The following is a 17,464-nucleotide window of genomic DNA, read 5'->3' on the forward strand; positions in this document are numbered from 1 at the left end:
CTCAGAGACTGCAAGGCAAAAGCCAAACCCAAAGTCCTTTGAAAAGCCTGCAGTCCCAGGGAGAATGATGGAGCCCCAAGGGCCATTCCTGACCCAGGCTCCCCAGGGACTCCTTCCAGCAGATCCTTGAGGCCCCTGGGATGTGGGCTACGGGGGGATGCTGAGGGCAGGACAAGGGGCTGACAGTGCCCAGCCTGGCTGGGGCTGTGCCAGGAGGCCCCAGGGCCTCAGGACAAAGTGTCTCCTCCCAGCCCTTGGTGGCACAGACCCTGCTGTGCCCCAGGGCACCAAGACTTGCCTTGTCTTTGTCATCACTGCCTGCAGTTCTCTGCTCTGCCTGGGGCCTGGGGACACTTTCTCAGTCGTGTCCCGCAGTGGAACCCATTAAAAGTCCAAGAAAGTTTGGAGTTGGATTCTGACTTGGAGTTCTGGAGAGGTTTCTTCAGCTCCCTCTCAGGGACTGATGTTCAGGGCCTGAGCACAAAGCCCCAGAGGCTCATTAAAGTCCTTGTGCTGTGTCTGTGCTGCTGAGCTGGGCTGGGCTCCTGGCACAGAGGCAGCTCCTGGTAACCAAGAAGAGCTTCAAAAGCACATTTCTCTTGATGAGCAGCTCTTCTGCCAGCCCAGCAGGGCTGGGGCACTGCCTGCAGCCACCCTGGGCACAGCACAGAAGCACAGAGAGCTTCAGTCAGTCAGGGCTGGGAAGGTGCTGAGAAGTGCCTGGGGCAGAATCACTGCCAGCCCTTGGCACAGGAACCTCTGGCTGCAGGACAATGCAGCTGCAGCTCCTGGAGCCATCTCCTGCAGCTGGAACATCCCAATGCCTACAGACCCTGTGAGTACCTTCTCTGATTGTCTCTTGTGCAGAGCAGCCTGGGGTGCCCAGGGCTGTGGTGCAGAGCAGGGTCCTGCAGCCCAGGGCGCTGTGCTGGGGCAGGGACTCTGCTGCCTGCCAGGGACAGCTCTCAGCCAGCCCTGGCAGCTGCTCCCAGCACTGGGGGACAGGATCTGAGTGGGAGAGACAGCTGATCAGGCTTGGAAGTGTTCTCCTTGTGTAGGGAGGATGCTGCATTGTTCAGGACTGCTCACAGCATGGCATTTAACTGCAGAACTTTTCCAAGCAGATTATAGAGGGAGCACAGCAAGGCAGGGGCTGCGTAAAAGGGAAAATCCTGCCTTTTTAATCTACTGCTCTGGGTTGCCTTGATGGGAAATTGCCTATAGATATTCATCTCTCAGTTCACATTTAGAAAAATAAAAAATTATTATCTCAGATCTGAATAAACCAGGCAGTGACAGAAATCAGAAAAAGACCCCTTAGAGGCAGCATCAGTGTCACTTTTACGGACTCCTCAGGGTTGCTGTGATGTTGCCATCAGAGCCTGCAGAGCCAGAGCTGCACCTGGGCAGTGCCAGAGCTGGGAGGGGTCTGCAGGGCAGAGCTGAGTCCCCAGGGCTGGGCTGGGCTCTGGCAGCACTGGCAAAGCCCAGCCCTGGGCACAGGGAAGCAGCTTCTGGCAGGGACAGCTCCAGGCAGCAGAGCCCTGGGCAGGCAGTGGGGGGAAAGTGCCCCCAAGCTGTGCTGGGATATTTAAAGTCCTCTCCAAACCCAACTATTCCATGAAAAATTTTTTACAGATCCCCATGCCAAGGCACAGTAAATGTCCAACAGCAGCTCCATCAGGAACTTCCTCCTGCTGGCATTGGCAGACACGCGGCAGCTGCAGCTCCTGCACTTCTGCCTCTTTCTGGGCATCTCCCTGGCTGCCCTCCTGGCCAACGGCCTCATCATCAGCGCTGTAGCCTGCAGCCACCACCTGCACATGCCCATGTTCTTCTTCCTGCTCAACCTGGCCCTCACTGACCTGGGCTGCATCTGCACCACTGTCCCCAAAGCCATGCACAATTCCCTCTGGGACACCAGGAACATCTCCTACACAGGATGTGCGGCCCAGCTGGGTTTTTTTGCCTTTTTCATCTCAGCAGAGCTTGCCCTACTGACCATCATGTGCTACGACCGCTACGTGTCCATCTGCAAACCCCTGCACTATGGGACCCTCCTGGGCAGCAGAGCTTGTGTCCACATGGCAGCAGCTGCCTGGGCCAGTGCCTTTCTCAATGCTCTCATGCACACAGCCAAGACATTTTCCCTGCCCCTGTGCCATGGCCACGACCTTGGGCAGTTCTTCTGTGAAATCCCAGAGATGCTCAAACTCTCCTGCTCAAAATCCCACCTCAGGAAACTGGGACTCATTGCTCTTAGTGTGAGTTTTGGTTTTGGTTGTTTTGTGTTCATTGTTTTTTCCTATGTGCAGATCTTCAGGGCTGTGCTGAGGATCCCCTCTGAGCAGGGACGACACAAAGCCTTTTCCACCTGCCTCCCTCACCTGGCTGTGGTCACTCTGTTCACTAGCACTGGCACATTTTCTGATCTGAAGCCCCCCTCCATGTCCTCTCCTTCCCTGAATCTGGCACTCTCAGTGCTGTACTCAGTGGTTACTCCAGCCCTGAACCCCCTCATCTACAGCCTGAGGAACCAGGAGCTCAAGGCTGCAGTGTAGACACTGATGACTGGACGGTTGCAGAAACATTAAACTGCTGGCCAACTTCAGCAAAACACTTGTAATAAAAATTATCTTTGATATTCCTTGTTGATTTCATTTTGGAGGTTATTTTTCTTTGCTTTACTTTTTTATATTACCCACAAAGAAATGTCATTGTTTGTACCATTTCTCAGTTTGTTTCTCTCCACATTCCCTGTGACCACAGACTGTGTCAATGAGGGGCTGCACTCTTGGTGGTGTTAAAGGAAGTATAGGATCCCCCAGCAGAGTTTTCACCAGAGATGCCCTTTTGTTTCATTCTCTGGAGCTGCAGCAGCAATGTCTGTGTGCAGAGCTGGGGCAGATCAGGGCTGGCCCAGCAGCTGTGCCCAGCAGCAGCAGCACTTGGTGCTGCTGCTGTCGCCCTGCCCCGCTGCCCTGCTGGCCCTGGTGTTGCTGCAGGGCCTGAGTGCTCTCGGGGCCGGGCACAGTCCTAGGGGTGGCAGTGCCGGGGCAGCAGCAGGGACAGGCCATGGGCACTGCTGGGGCAGCGCTGACGCCTCAGCCCAGGGCCTGGGGGCTCCAGGCTCCTTGCCCAAGATCTCTCAAGAACACACCCAGGCCAATGCTGAGCACAGAAGCCCCTGTGAGCAGCCCCAGACTGGCCATGGGCAGGCTGGGGCAAACAGCATGGCTGGTGATCTGCAAGGGCCCTGGGGCAGATGGGAAGGAGCAGCAGAGCAGGGGCTGGTCCATCCCCAGTGCACTGCACAGCCCAGGGCAGCGTCCCAGAGCGTCCTCATGGATCTGCCAACAACATCCCCCCTCTGCAGCCCTGGCCTCTCCCCCAGCTCACACAGGTGCCCCATCCCTGCAGGCACAGACACGGCAGCACTGGCTCAGCAGCCCCTGATTGCATTGCACACAGCAGGGGGAGCACCCCCATGCTGTTGCTGTGGGGACATGAACTGAGGGAGCACAAATGCCATCAGCCCCTGGGGCCAGCAAGGGCTGGGGGACACCAGGGAAATCACTCAGCTTTGTCCTGGCCTGTGCAGTCAGCCAGAAAGTTTGTTCCCATCAGATGGGAGTTCCCTGTGCCACTGCAGATGCTGTTGCTCAGAGCCAGGGCTGCGTGGCAGCCACCCCCAAACTGCCCTCAGCATTTCCTGTGCTTCACCTTTGCTTTCTTTCCTCTTTCTCTGGTATAAATTTCTTCCTCTTGCCCACCCCTGTTCCCTGCCCTGTAAACAGCCCATCCCCGTTTGCCCTTTCCTCTCTGGCCCCACTCCCCATTACAGTTCCTGACCGGGCACCATGGGAACATCCCTTGGGCAGCAGGATCATCCTACAAGTGCTGCAGGAATTGTCTGCAGGCTCCTGCAGTGCCTCCTGCTGCTCCCTTGCCAGAGGCACCCCAGGCCAGGGGGGCACATCTGGGCTGCTGTGTCTGGCTCTGGGGCTCTCTGTTCTGGGCAGTGAGGAGGAGCTGCAGAGGTTCTGCAGGACTGACAGGATGGGCTTTGAGGCTGGCAGGAGAAGCTGAGGGACCTGGGCTGCTGGAGCTCCTGAAGAGGAGGCCCAGGGCTCCTCCTGCAACTGCTCCAAGGGTGGTTTCAGAAAATCCCAGAATCAGCAAGGTTGGAAAAGACCTTGGAGATCATCAAGTCCAACCTGTGCCCTGACACTGCCTTGTCTCCCTGAGCCTCCTCTTCTCCAGGATAAACAACCCCAGTTGCTCCCTCAGCAACTCCTCACAGGACTTGTGTTCCAGACCCCTCACCCGCCTTGTTGCCCTTTTCTGGACATGCTCCAGCCCCTCCATGGCCTTCCTAAATTGGGGGGCCCAGAACTGGACACAGCACTGGAGGTGCTGCCCAAGCAGTGCTGAGCACAGAGGAAGAATCACTGCCCTGCTCCTGCTGGCCACACTATTCCTGATCCAGGCCAGGAGCCATTGGCCTTCTTGGCCACCTGGGCACACTGCTGGCTCATGTCCAGCCTGCTGTCCATCAGTCCCTGCAGGTCCCTTTCTGCCTGGCTCATGTCCAGCCACTCTGTCCCCAGCCTGTAGTGCTGCAGGGGTTGTTGTGGCCAAAGTGCAGGACCTGGCACTTGGACTTGTTGAACCTCACCTTGTTGGGTTTGGCCCCTGCATCTATCCTGTCCAGGAGCTCTGCTCCCAGCATGAGCCCAGTTGCTGCCCCTGTGTCCTTCCAGTTTCCTTGTCACTCCCAGGATGATCCTGGTCACTTCCCCTCACTCCTGGCAGGACCCCTCCTCTTCCAGTATGAGCCCAGGCACTCACAGTCATTCCCCATTATGCAATTTGTCCCCAACATGGTCCCAGTTGCTCCCAGTTGCTCCCACTTTCATCCAGTGTGTTCCCAGTTCTACCAGTTGCCCATATTATAGTCCCAGTACCTCCCAGTATGATGCCAGTCTCTCCCAGCAGGACCCCAGTCACTCACACTTGCCCCCAGCATGGTCCCAGTTCCCCCAGCACATTCCCAGCGGCTCCTAGTGTGGTTCCAGTCACCACCTGCATGGTCTCAGGCATTCCCAGCCTATCCCAGCTGCCCTGAACATACTCGTACTCATTGCCAGGCACTCCCAGTTACCTCAGCATGGTTCAGCTGCCCCCAGTTTTATCCCAGTCACTGCCAGGAAATCCCAGTTGTCACCAGCATGCATCCTGTCATTCCCAGTTGTTCCCAGTTCCTCCCAGTGTGTGCACAGGCAGCTCCCAACATGGGCCTGGTAGCTCCCAGTAACCCCAGTCAGGGTCTATTGACACCCACTATAGTCCCAGTCGGATCCCAGTCACTCCCAGTATGATGCCAGTGGCCCCCAGTGTGTTCCCAGTTGCTCCCTGTCAATGCCAGCAGGACCCCAGTAGTGTCCAGTATGATCCTCATGACTCCCAGTCTCTCCCAGTATATCCCAGTCACCCCCAGCATGCTCCCAATCACTCCCACTTCCTCCCAGTTGCTTTCAGCATGATTCCAGTTGCCCACAGCCCCTCCCAGTCAATCCCAATATGATTCCAGTCACCCACAGTGTGATCCCAGTCTCAGCCAGCATGGACCCAGCTGCTCCCACTGTGATCCCAGTATGACCCCAGCTGCTGCCAGAATAGTTCCAGTTGTTCCCAGTTCCTCCCAGTATGATCCCAGTTTTCTCTAGAATAGTCCCAGTCCCTCTCAGCATGGTCCCACTCACTCCCAGTTGCCCCTCCCCAGCATGGTCCCAGCTGTTTGCAGTGTGGTTCCAGTGCCCCCAGTACGGTCACAGACACTCCCAGCATATCCTAGTTGCCCCAGTGAGGTTCTGGTTTCCTGAAAATTATCCCAGTCTTTCCCACTTACTCCCACTTGCCTCTAGCATGATCCCAGTTTCTGGCAGTTGCCCAAAGTGTGATCCCAGTTACCCCAGTTGTGTCCTTAGTCCCCTTAGCATGGTTGCAGTATCCTCCAGTTGATCCCAGTTGCTCCCAATGTGTCCACATTTTCCTGCCAGCAAGGGGCCCAGTAGCTGCCAGTAACCCCCAGTCAGGATCCATTCTCACCTGCTGTAATCCCAGTGGCTCCCAGGATGATCCCAGTTGCACCCAGTTACTCCCAGTATGGTTACAACCACCCCGATATGATCCCAGTCACTCGTAGATCCTCCCAGTATGATTCCAGTCATGCTCAGAGTGACTCCCTGTCACTCCAGTGTGGGCCCTGTTGCTCCCAGTCACCTCCAGCATGGTTCCAGTCATAGCCAGCACCTTTCCAGTCACTCCCAGTCTGGTTCCAGTAGGATCCCAGTCACTTTTAGATACTCCCAGTACAATTCCTGTCAATCCCAGTATGATGCCAGCCAGTTCCAGTATGACCCCAGCATGGGCACAGCTGCTCCCATTATCATCCAGTGGGATTCCAGTTGCTCCCATTTACCCCCACTGTGGTTTCAATCACTCCCAGCATATTCCAATTACTCCCAGCATGTTCCCAGTTAGTCCCAGTTGTCCTCAGTTGCTTCCAGCCTGATCCCAGCTGCTCACAGCCACTCCCAGTCACCCTCAGTGCAGTCCAAGTACGACCCAGTATGATCCCAGTTGCCCCCAGCATGGTTCCAGTTGCTCCCTGTTCCTCCCAGTGTGATCCCAGTTGAACCCTGTTGTCCCTTCTATAGTCCCAGTCACTCCCCATGTGATCCCAGTCCCTGCCAGCATGATCCCAGTCATGCCCAGTTGCCCCCAGTGTAGACCCAGTCACTCCAACTCACTCCCAGTTGCCCTTACCATGGTCCCAGTTCTCCCCAGCATGGTCCCTCTTGTTCCCAGTCATTCCCAGTATGATTACAAACACTCCCAGTACATCCCAGTTTCCCTCAGCATGTCCATGGTTCTTCCCAGACTCACAGTGATCCCAGTAAGGTGCTTGTTATCCCAGTATCATCTCAGTCATGCCCAGCATATCCCAGTTGCCGCCATCATGCATCCAGTCATTGCCAGTTCCTCCAGTTTGCTTGCAGCATGATCCCAGTTTCTCTCAGTTGCTCCCAGTAGCCCAAAGTGTGATCCCAGTTGCTCCCTTTCAATACCAATAGGAGCCTAGGAAGCTCCAGTATGATCCTTGTCACATGCCAGCACTCCCAGTATGGTCCCAGTATAATCCCAGTAACTTCCAATCACTCCCAGTAGGGTCCCACTTGCCTCCAGCTAGATCAACCCAGTCACTCCCAGTATGATGCCACTTGCTCCCAGTTGCTCCCAGACCCCCCCAGTATGGGGAATGATTTGCAGGGTGTGTTCCCAGTCACTCTCAGACACTCCCAGTGTTAGTCCAGTCCCTCCCAGTATGATCCAGAGATGATCCCAGTGTGCTCCCAGTCCCTGCCAGTGTGAAACAGTTGTGTCCCACATGGTTCCAGTTGCTCCCTTTCACCCTCACTTTTGTTCCTGTCACTCCCAGTCTCTCCCAGTGTACCCCAGTTCCTTCCAGCACATTCCCAGTAACTCCCAGTTCCTTCCAGCATGATCCCATTTGCTCACAACCACTCCCAGTCAGCCTCAGTGTAGTGGCACTCACTGCCAGTATGATCTCAGTCACCTCCAGCATGACCCCAGTTCATCCCAGTATAAACCCAGTGGCTTCCAATCACCCCAGCACGCACCCAGTCACTCCCAGTTCCTCCCAGTTGCTCCTTGCATGATCCCAGTTGCTCAGAGCTGCTCCTGGTCACCCTCAGAATGATCCCAGTCACTCCCAGTATATCCCATCTGTCCCCAATATGGTCTCAATTGCCCCCTGCAGGCTCCAACTCCATCCCAGTATGATCCCAGTATGATCCAGTCTCCCTCAGTGTGATCGCAGTCTGCCCCGGCATGGGCTCAGCTGCTCCCAGTATGATCCCCATAGTATCCCAGTACAATCCCAGTCACTGAAGGTGTTGATCTTTGAAATCCCTGAAGGTCCCTTTTGGTCCTGAAACAGTCTTGCAGAATCCTGAAACAAAGAACTGCTAAAGAAAAATCACTAATAACTATTTTAAAAAAATCCATTGATAGTTATCAAACAATATGGAGAAAATTTCTGGAATGCTCTGGCCACTGTCCTTAATTGAATCACTTGGGCTGAGTCTGACTCGTGGCTTTCCATTACTTTGAGCTGGTAGCTCTGTCCACCTTTTTTTTTTTTTTTTTCTCCAGAATGATCAGCAGCAGCAGCAGTAGCAGAAGCAGCAGCAGCAGAGAGTTTTTTGGACCTGCACCACTGGGTGGGACCGAGTCCCTGGCCCCAGTCCAAGTGGGCGGACCAAGGACCCCAGACCAGGTCCACAGAACAGAGCCCCAGGCCTGAGTAGGGGGATCAAAGCCCCCAAATCCAACAGTGGGCAGGCCAAACAGCCCAGACCTGGCCTGCAGGGCGGGGTCTTTGTTCTCACAGCCCACCCCCACCATGCTGCCAGTGCCTTGGCAGCAGGAGTGACCAAACGCTTTGCTCCTTCCCCCCAGAACCACCAGTGCACACTGGCAGCTGGGATAGAGAAGCTTTCCCAAGGATCTCCATCCTGGATCTGGGGGTGTTCTTTCCCCAGAAAAAGTGAGCGATGCTCGCTGTCCACCCCCCCAACTGAACCCCACGATTCAAATTCCCGTGTTCCTGTTTTCTGCTGCTCAACATCACCCCCATCCCCTCCGGGCTTGTGGCCAGAGGCAGCGCCTCTGGGAGCCACATCCCCCATGCCGCTGGTGCCCATGAGGGGAGTCAGGCACCCCAAATCCCAGCGAGAACCACCTGACCAAACGCAAATCAGCCTGTGAAAAATGTTGTGTCCCAGAAAAACACTGAGTTTGAAAGTTTTCAGCTGGGAGGCACCGGCTGTCAGCAAATGAGCCGCGCCTCCCCTGAGGGACAGGCCAGCGTCCCCTTCTTCTCTCCCAGCTCCCACCACAAGGGTGTTATAAATGAGAAGCTTGACTAGGCCAATATTCAAGCAGCAATCAAGTCATTAATTACTATGGTAAAGTAATAGCAATACAGCGCTGGGTACAGTGGGGGAAGTTTTCCCTCCAACTGCACATCGATAGTTGAGGCTTACAGGTATTTATAGGGGTACTCATCAGCTTTCTCAGCAGTTTCGGTTCCCAAATTTTATGTGACAATTCTATACCTATTGTGATGTATTTTTTCTCAGGATGTATCCCAGAAAGGAATATCCACAGATGGTGGTGGTTTGCTTTCTGAAAGAAGGAAGAAATCTCCCAGATAGTGTGGTCCAGATTCCAGATGTGGGTCCACCTTTTAATTGCAAGGACTATAAACCTCATAACAGTGATGTCCAGCTTCCCTTGGTCAAAACTATTAATCCTTGAGTTGATGTTCATCTTCCTTTCTCAAGCTGCTTTTCACAGTTTTGTTAAGGAGTGAGATAAGCAAGTTTCTTTTTATATATTCTAAAGCTATAGTTTCAAAGTTCCTTACTACAAGCAATCTTCTAAAATTATACTTCAAAAGGTTATTATTGCAAAACTCTTTAAGGCTTAACTACAAGCAGAAAGTTCCTGTCAAAAAGCAACATTCTTAAAGCTTTGATTCAAATGCTCCTAAATCAACTTAAGACATATAAAGGTTAATTACGAACAAAGGATAGGTTCAAAGGCCTTCTTCCATGCTTTACTTTCCTCAGTAATTATTAGAATTTGTCTTTATAACTGTCCCATGGTCGGTTTCCACCCATATTACAATCACAAATACCATGTTGCCTGTATGTACCTGACATGAAACACAGCTTTGTATTTCACAGGGGGGCACAGGGATGGTTCCTGTGAGAAGCTGCTGGAAGCTTCCACCGTGTCTGGCACAGCCAATTCCTGGTGGCTTCAAAGATGGACCTGCTGCTGGCAAAGGCTGGGCCAGTTACAAATGGTAGCAATGCCTCTGCGATAACAGATTGAAAAAGAAATCAAAATAGAGATTGTAGCACAGTTTTAACTGCAGTCAGAGGAGAGCAGAGGGAGAGCATGTGAGAAGAACAACTCTGCACACATGAAGGTCGGTGCAGAAGGAGGGGCAGGAGGTGCTCCAGGCACTGGAGACCCAGGCACGCTGTAGGAGAGCCATGGAGAGAGGGGCTCTGCTCCCAGGCTGGAGCAGCCTGTCCCTGGAGGAATGCACGCCCTGGAAGAGTGACCCATGCTGCAGCAGTTTGGGAAGGACTGTTGTCCCTGGCATGGACTCACACTGCAGCAGTTTGCAGAGGGCTGTTGCCCCTGAAATGGACTCACATGGGAGAAGCTCCGGCAGAACTGTCTCCCTTGGGAGGGACCCACGGTGCAGCAGGGGAACCACTCCTCTCCCTGAGCAGGGGCAGAAGCCATGGGTGATGAACTGACCATAACCCCCATTCCCTGACTCCCTGCACTGCTGGGGTAGGAGGCAGAGCTGGAAGGAGGGAGGTGAGGGGCTTATTTTATTTCCCCTTTTCCTACTATGACTTAGTAATAAATGAATTCCACATCTCTAAGCTAAGCCTGTTTTTCCCAGGACAGTATTTGATGAGTGATCTCACCCAGTCCTCATCTCAACCCACAAACCCTTTATTAAATTTTCTTTGTCCAGCTGCAGAGGGGAATGAGTGAGCAGCCCACATGGATGCCTGGCATTTGGCCTGGGTCAACCCACGACACCTTGGTACCACAGGGTCACAGTGGACCCTTGGTTCTATGGGGTCTCATTGGTTCCATCAGGCCCTGCAGGGCCACTTAATTCAACAAGGCCCCAAAGTTTCACAGTGGTCTCCAGGATTCCATGAGGCCCTGCAATGTCAAAATGGACCTTTGGATACATGGGGGCCCACGGTGTCAGAATGGGCTCTTTTGGTTCTACAGCTTCACAACGGCCCCTCGGTTCCATGTATCCTGCACTGTTCCATGAATCCTTAGTTCCATGGGGTCCTGTAGTGTCACAATGGTCTCCTTGGTTTCATGGTGTCACAGTTGCCATAATTTCCATGGTATCCCAAGTGCCCTTGGATCCCAAGAGGCCCCAGAGTGTGACAATGGCCCCTTGCTTCCATGACACCCTGTAGTGTCACAATGGTGCCCATGATTCCATCAGGCCCTGCAGTGCCACCATGGACAGTTGGTTCAATGACACTCCACAATGTCACCACGGCCCCTTGGTTCCACAGAGCCCCACTGTGTCACTGTGGTCTCTTTGCTTCCAAGGCTCAGAAGTGCCAGAATGACCTTTGGTTCCATCAGGTCTTGAAGTTTCTAAATGGTCTCCATGGTTTCATGAGTACCCCCTGTGTCACAAGAGACTCTTGGTTCCCTGAAGTTCTCCAGTGTCACAATGGGCCCTTGCTTCCATGAGGTTTGGTAGAGTCCTAATTGACTCCTTGGCCCCCTGAAGCCCTGCTGTGTCACAATGCCCATGGTTCCATGAATTTCCATGGTGTCACCACGGTCTCCTTGGATCCCCAGTATCACCATGGTCTCCTTGGAACCACCCAGGTCTTGTAACAAGAGACAGTGAGCCATTTAGTGCCTTGGATGAAAGGCTGCAGAACTCATGGTTGTGAGGCTGTGTCACTGATAAGAAACAAAAACTACCTGAAACTGAACACTAAATATCATCACAAGTACCTTCAATCCCTGCCTCGATAGAGGTAGAAAATTCAAACAGACATCCAACGTTAAGTCAAAAACAGGGACCATATTTGGAATGCAGGCAAAATGCATTCAAGTGCATTCGAATGCACTTGCTATGATGGGGAGGTGATGATCCCCTATTACAAGAATGAACTTAAGAAGGGCTGACTATTGAAGGAACTGCAGAGAACCACAATATAAGAAAAGCAGGTGGCACAGGCAATTCTGGGATAGGGAGACCAGAAAGCAAGAGCAGATGAACCAGCGCAGTCGCCACCAAGATCATGTTCACATGCTGTGGGCAGCAACCCCATCAGGCTGTGTCACCATCCCCTGGTACAAGGGGGGTCACGATGGTTCGTTTCACTGATCTCAGAGTGCAAATAGACACAGCAGGGGACTTTCAGTATTAACCAAAAGAAATGCACTTTTATTGAGTGCCCGCAGCACATGCACAGAAGGATTAGAAAGGAGATAAAGGACAGAGAGACAGAGAAAAGGAGGGAGGGAATAGCTACCAACAGAGAGATGAAATCTTCGTGGTCTGGTCAATAGATCTGTCTGGTCACGTCGGGGAGAGTCTCAAAGTCTTTGGTTAACTCAGGGCTCTTTTATAATCTACCGCCGGGAGGGGAGCAGGACGGCACATGGAGGGAACAGTGGAGAGTAAATCCATTGTGAACAGGCACAGACAGTCCAGTTCTGAACAGCACAAACCGGTGCCAGCAGTGAGTTGGGCCCGTTGTTTCACGACTGGTTCCTATGGGAAACATCCCGATTCCCATGGCAGACATCCCGCTCCTGTCACGCCAGCACCATGGGTTAGAATTTGAAGGGTCTCATCTCAGTCCCTGGGGAGGGCTTCAATCTCCGTCCTTGACTGTGGTCGTGAGGCAGATGAGGGATCTTTGGACCATGTCCTACAGAATGACATCCCAAAGCATAAAAAATGTATGCATTTTCCCATAAAATTAAATGTAATGAATTAATAAATTATAAAAATTTTTCTTTTTTATAATAGTATTATTCTATATTTATATTACCAAATTTTAATTTTTATATTAAAAAATCCATACTTTTTTAGCAAGGAAAAAATGTATTGGTCATTGGTTCTAAGTAACACAATTCCCTTCATCAATTCATTAACCACTGTGCTATTGATTTCTCTATCTTTATGGTAATTAGTCCTGTTTTCAATCCTTTTGTCATCTTTTTTTCATTTTCACAGAAAGGGTAAAAGGGGCCACTTCGGGGTCCATGGAGAACTTTCTGGGGCACGTTTGTGGCAGTTTTGTGTCTGGGGAGGGAATTCAGAGAGAACTTGAGGGTCTGGAGGACACTTGGGGGAGCCTGGTGGGCACTCAGAGGGGCACTCAGGGATTCCGAGAGATAGTTCGGGGTCCAGGGCAGCACTTGGGTGGTGCAGGGGGCCCCTGGAGGTCAGGGAGGAGAATTTGGGGCCCTTCGGGGTCCGGGCGGGCCCTTGGGGGGGGTCTCGAACAGGGCGCAGGGGGTGATGGGAGTTGTAGGCGCAGGGATCATATGATTTAATGGGGCCGTGGAGTTCGAGATGCAGCTGCAATGGCTCTCAGTGGGGCGCAGGGCATGACGGGAGATGAAGTCCCGGCTGGAATAGCGCTGGACGTTCGCCGCGCAGCATGATGGGAGCTGTAGTCCCGGAAGTGGTTTGAACGCGATGTTTGGAGGTTAGGGGAGGCACTTGGGAGATACTTTTGCGTCCGAGCCGTGACTTAAAGCCCTCAGGGGGAACGTAAATGGTTCGGGAGCCCTTGGGAGGAGGTCTGGGAGCTCTAACCAGGCTCTTTAGGGCACGGGTCACGGCAGGAGTTTTAGGTGCGGGACTGTGTTCTGAGGGGCTCTGGGACCGCGGGGATGAGAGGAGATGAATTTCCAGAAGTGGCTGTACCAGGCATCTGTGGGGTTGGGAGCACTCAGGGTATCCGGGGACGCTTTTGGGGGGTCCCGAATGCGTGCTAAGGGGGCACTGAGGGATACTGGAGGGTCTGGGGGACACTTATGGGACAAGGGGGGTGGCGGATCCCGGGGTTCTGTGGAGCGCGGGGCATTACGGGCGTTATAGTCCCGACTCCAATAGGGCTCAGTCGAGCTGCAGGGCATGACGGGAGTTGTAAGCAAAAAAGTTTCCCATTCTAGGCACCGCCCCCGTATCCCTGATCTCTGGTGCTGATTGACTGCGGGCGGTGATGGGCAGGAGTCTCGGAAAATGGGATGCGGTGGAGGCAGGAACAGCCTATTCAAACTTCTACAGTCCCGCCCCGTTCATTCACAATACAGACCAGTATAACCCCAGTACAGCCCAGTTCATCCCAAGTAGAACCCAGTTCAACCCTGGTGCCCCTTCAGTCCCTCCCAGTAGAGCTCAGTCCCTTCCAATACACCTGAATTTATTCCCAGTCCCTTCCAGTTCCCCCCCATTGTCATCCACAGGATGCCCCAGTGTCCCCAGTCTTCTCCGCAATGTCCCCACTGTTACCCAGGTTGTCCCAGTCCTCCCCAGTGTCACTCCCAGTATGTCCCAGTGTCTCACACAGCGTTCCCAGTGTTCCCGGAAATAAACAGGGCCAGGAGAATTCTTCTCCTTTTTAATGCCTTTATTAAAAGTGATCAGCTCAGGATTGGGCGGCTCGACGGGTCTGCAGCATCCATCGTCTCCCCCAAGGCGACTCAGAGGAGGAGGATATGCACAGCTCTGTCCACAAGGGGCAGAGCTGGGGATCAGATCCTCGTGGGAGCCTTTAGGGCCTGCTGATCCCAGTCAGATGGTGCCCCTCCCACTCAGTCAGCCTGGTCTCACCGCCGGGGTCGTCTCTCTTGGTCAGGGCGAGAGGGTCCGAAGGTGTTCCGCGTCTCTGCAGGCTCAGCATTCAGCTCCTCACGTCCAGACATCACTCCAGTCTCTCAACTCTTAGGTGGCTCGTTGTTTTTGGGGTTTCTCCGTGGGTTTGGAGTCGGGGGTCCCACAAAGCATTCTGGTCTTGGGAGTCACTTTGCATAACCCCCCCTCCACCCTCTCAGGTGTCTTCACTATTCTGGGAAAGGTACAACTTAGCCTCGGGAAGGTCCCCACCCAGGAGAAGGGCCATTAACTCGCCCCAGCCAGGGCTTTTACTAATACAAAAACAACCATTAACGACAACGACCCGTGATTACAATAACAAAACACGAAGAACTTCGGCAGCTACAGTGATCTGGCTGCCTTTTTGTAACTTTTTCTCACAAAAAAAATATTAACCGAATTTTTGTTCATAACAGTGGACATGTGGAGAAACAAAATGAGATATGGCAAAATTGATTACTTTCATTTAGGGACAACATTAAAAAAGGTAAACAATGAAAAAGAAGCTCCAAAATGAAACCAACAAGAAGTATCAAAGATAATTTTTATTACAAATTATTTTAAGAAACTGTCCAGCAGTTTAATGTTTCTTACATTGTCCAGTCATCAGTCTCCAGACCGCAGCCTTGAGCTCCTGGTTCCTCAGGCTGTAGATGAGAGGATTCAGGGCTGGAGGCACCATTGAGTACAGAACTGTCACTGCCACATCTAGGGATGGGGAGGACATGGAGGGGGGCTTCAGGGAGGCAAAAATGCCAGCGTTGACAAAGAGGGAGACCACAGCCAGGTGAGGGAGGCAGGTGGAAAAGGATTTGTGCCGTCCCTGCTCAGAGGGGATCCTCAGCACAGCCCTGAAGATCTGCACATAGGAGAAAACAATGAACACAAAACAGCCAAATACCAAAAAGACAGTAACAGCAAGAAGGCCCTGTTCCCTGAGGTAGGATTTGGAGCAGGACAGCTTGAGGATGTGTGGGATTTCACAGAAGATCTGTCCCAGAGCATTGCCATGGCACAGGGGCAGGGAAAATGTATTGGCTGTGTGCATGAGAGCATTGAGAAAGGCACTGGCCCAGGCAGCTGCTGCCATGTGGGCACAAGCTCTGCTGCCCAGGAGGGTCCCGTAGTGCAGGGGTTTGCAGATGGACGCGTAGCGGTCGTAGCACATGATGGTCAGGAGGAAATACTCTGCTGAGATGAAGAACAGAAAGAAAAAGAGCTGTGTGGCACATCCTGTGTAGGAGATGTCCCTGGTGTCCCAGAGGGAATTGTGCATGGCTTTGGGGACAGTGGTGCAGATAGAGCCCAGGTCAGTAAGGGCCAGGTTGAGCAGGAAGAAGAACATGGGCATGTGCAGGTGGTGGCCGCAGGCTATGGCGCTGATGATGAGGCCGTTGGCCAGGAGGGCAGCCAGGGAGATGCCCAGCAAGAGGCAGAAGTGCAGGAGCTGCAGCTGCCGCGTGTCTGCCAATGCCAGCAGGAAGAAGTGCCTGATGGAGCTGCTGTTGGACATTTGCTGGGGCTACACTTGGGGACCTGTTCATGGATAAAGGACAGTGATAAGTCAGGAGAGGCTGCTTGGAGCCAAACCTGGGCCATTCCCTGCAGACTGTCTTGCTGGGACTCACTCACACTTGTTCCTTCTCTGGGAAAACCTTCACCTGGGTCCCTGCCTGAGCTCCAGTTGTGCAGGCTGAGTTTGCCAGAAGCAGCCAGGCTTGTGCCTGGAGGCTCTTGAGGAGCCATCCCTGCCCCACTGCCCTGGGTTTGTGGCCATGTGGTGGAGGTACAAGGCTGGATATTCAGGATTTGTCAGGGGAACCACTCCTAATGCAGAAAGGCTTGGTAGCGTCTGCACTCCCATTTCTAAAGGAAATAGAGGGCAGGAGTTAGTTTTAGGAATTGTTTTCCTACCCACACATCATTCCTGGCTCTCTGAGGTCAGAAATCCCCAGTATTTCTGCTGCACTCAGAGTTTGCCACTGAGAGATGGGAGAGGCAAAGGATTCCCTGTGGCTAAAGGAAGGTGAGGGGCTGGATGGGTTTGTTCCCAGCTGCCCTGGCTTTGCACCTTTGGCTGCAATCAGAGAACAATCACACTCCTGAGTCACCCTGCGATAAACCAGACCCTGCCCAGAGCAGAGGGATCCCTGAATGTCTCACCTTCTCTAAAGGTCTCTGGGCAAGGTCTCAGCACCCCCTTGTGCCAAGGATACTCACGGCTCCCTTGGCAAACCCAACAGCATTTCCTCAGCTCTGGCAGCTCTGCCCTTCCCCATGGGACATTCAGGGAACTCCCAGAGGCTCTGGCACAGATTTGCACCAGGAGGGCAGCTCAGAGCTTGGAAGGGCACAGCAAGGAGATCCCCGGCTGTGCCCATGGTGGGATCTCAGGGAGGAGGCTCAGCTCATTCCCCTTTCCCTTGGACTGCTTTGCCCACAGCCCCACAGGTGCCAGGGAAACTTGGACACCCCATTCCCATGGACACAACCCTGCCTCGCAGGTATGCCAAGGGCAGAGCCTGACTCAGCTGCTGCAAATTCCAGAGCCTCCCTGAGAGCAGCAGATAACAGGGTCAATATCAGGGCAGTGCAGAACCAAGAGAAGATGTTGTGGTGCTGTGCCTGAGAGGGCAGGGCAGAGACAGCCGGGCACTCAGGAGAGTGTTCCCATGCCCAACTATGCCCGGTACCTCCCACACACCAACAGTGCCCTCCTGCCCCCAGCACTGCTCTCTTCAGCCCCCTCTCCTTCCCTGAGCATCTCCCTGGGCCTGGATGTTCCCTCCTGAGAGGAGCCTTGTCCCTGCCAGCACTCACAGAGCCCATCCCAGCCTGTGTGCCCTGGCCCCGGCCCTATAGAAACCTGCCTGTGTGCAGGGCCCTGGCTGGGGCAGG

The 17,464-nt window shown here is 53.4% G+C and overlaps 1 protein-coding gene across 1 annotated transcript; it reads right to left on the reverse strand.

Annotated features, from left to right (window-relative positions):
* Nucleotides 1-15,170: 15,170 nt before the first annotated feature.
* Nucleotides 15,171-16,079, reverse strand: LOC128933604 (olfactory receptor 14J1-like; the record flags this gene model as incomplete). The annotated part of the gene is made up of 1 exon (XM_054270557.1): nt 15,171-16,079. A coding segment is annotated over exon 1 (909 nt), but the record flags the coding sequence as incomplete, so codon positions are not given.
* Between the last annotated feature and the right edge of the window lie 1,385 nt (nt 16,080-17,464).

This window comes from Melozone crissalis, unplaced genomic scaffold (assembly GCF_028551555.1).
Source record: "Melozone crissalis strain CALT ecotype California unplaced genomic scaffold, PUWL_Pcris_2 ptg000011l_1, whole genome shotgun sequence".
NCBI lineage: Eukaryota > Metazoa > Chordata > Aves > Passeriformes > Passerellidae > Melozone > Melozone crissalis.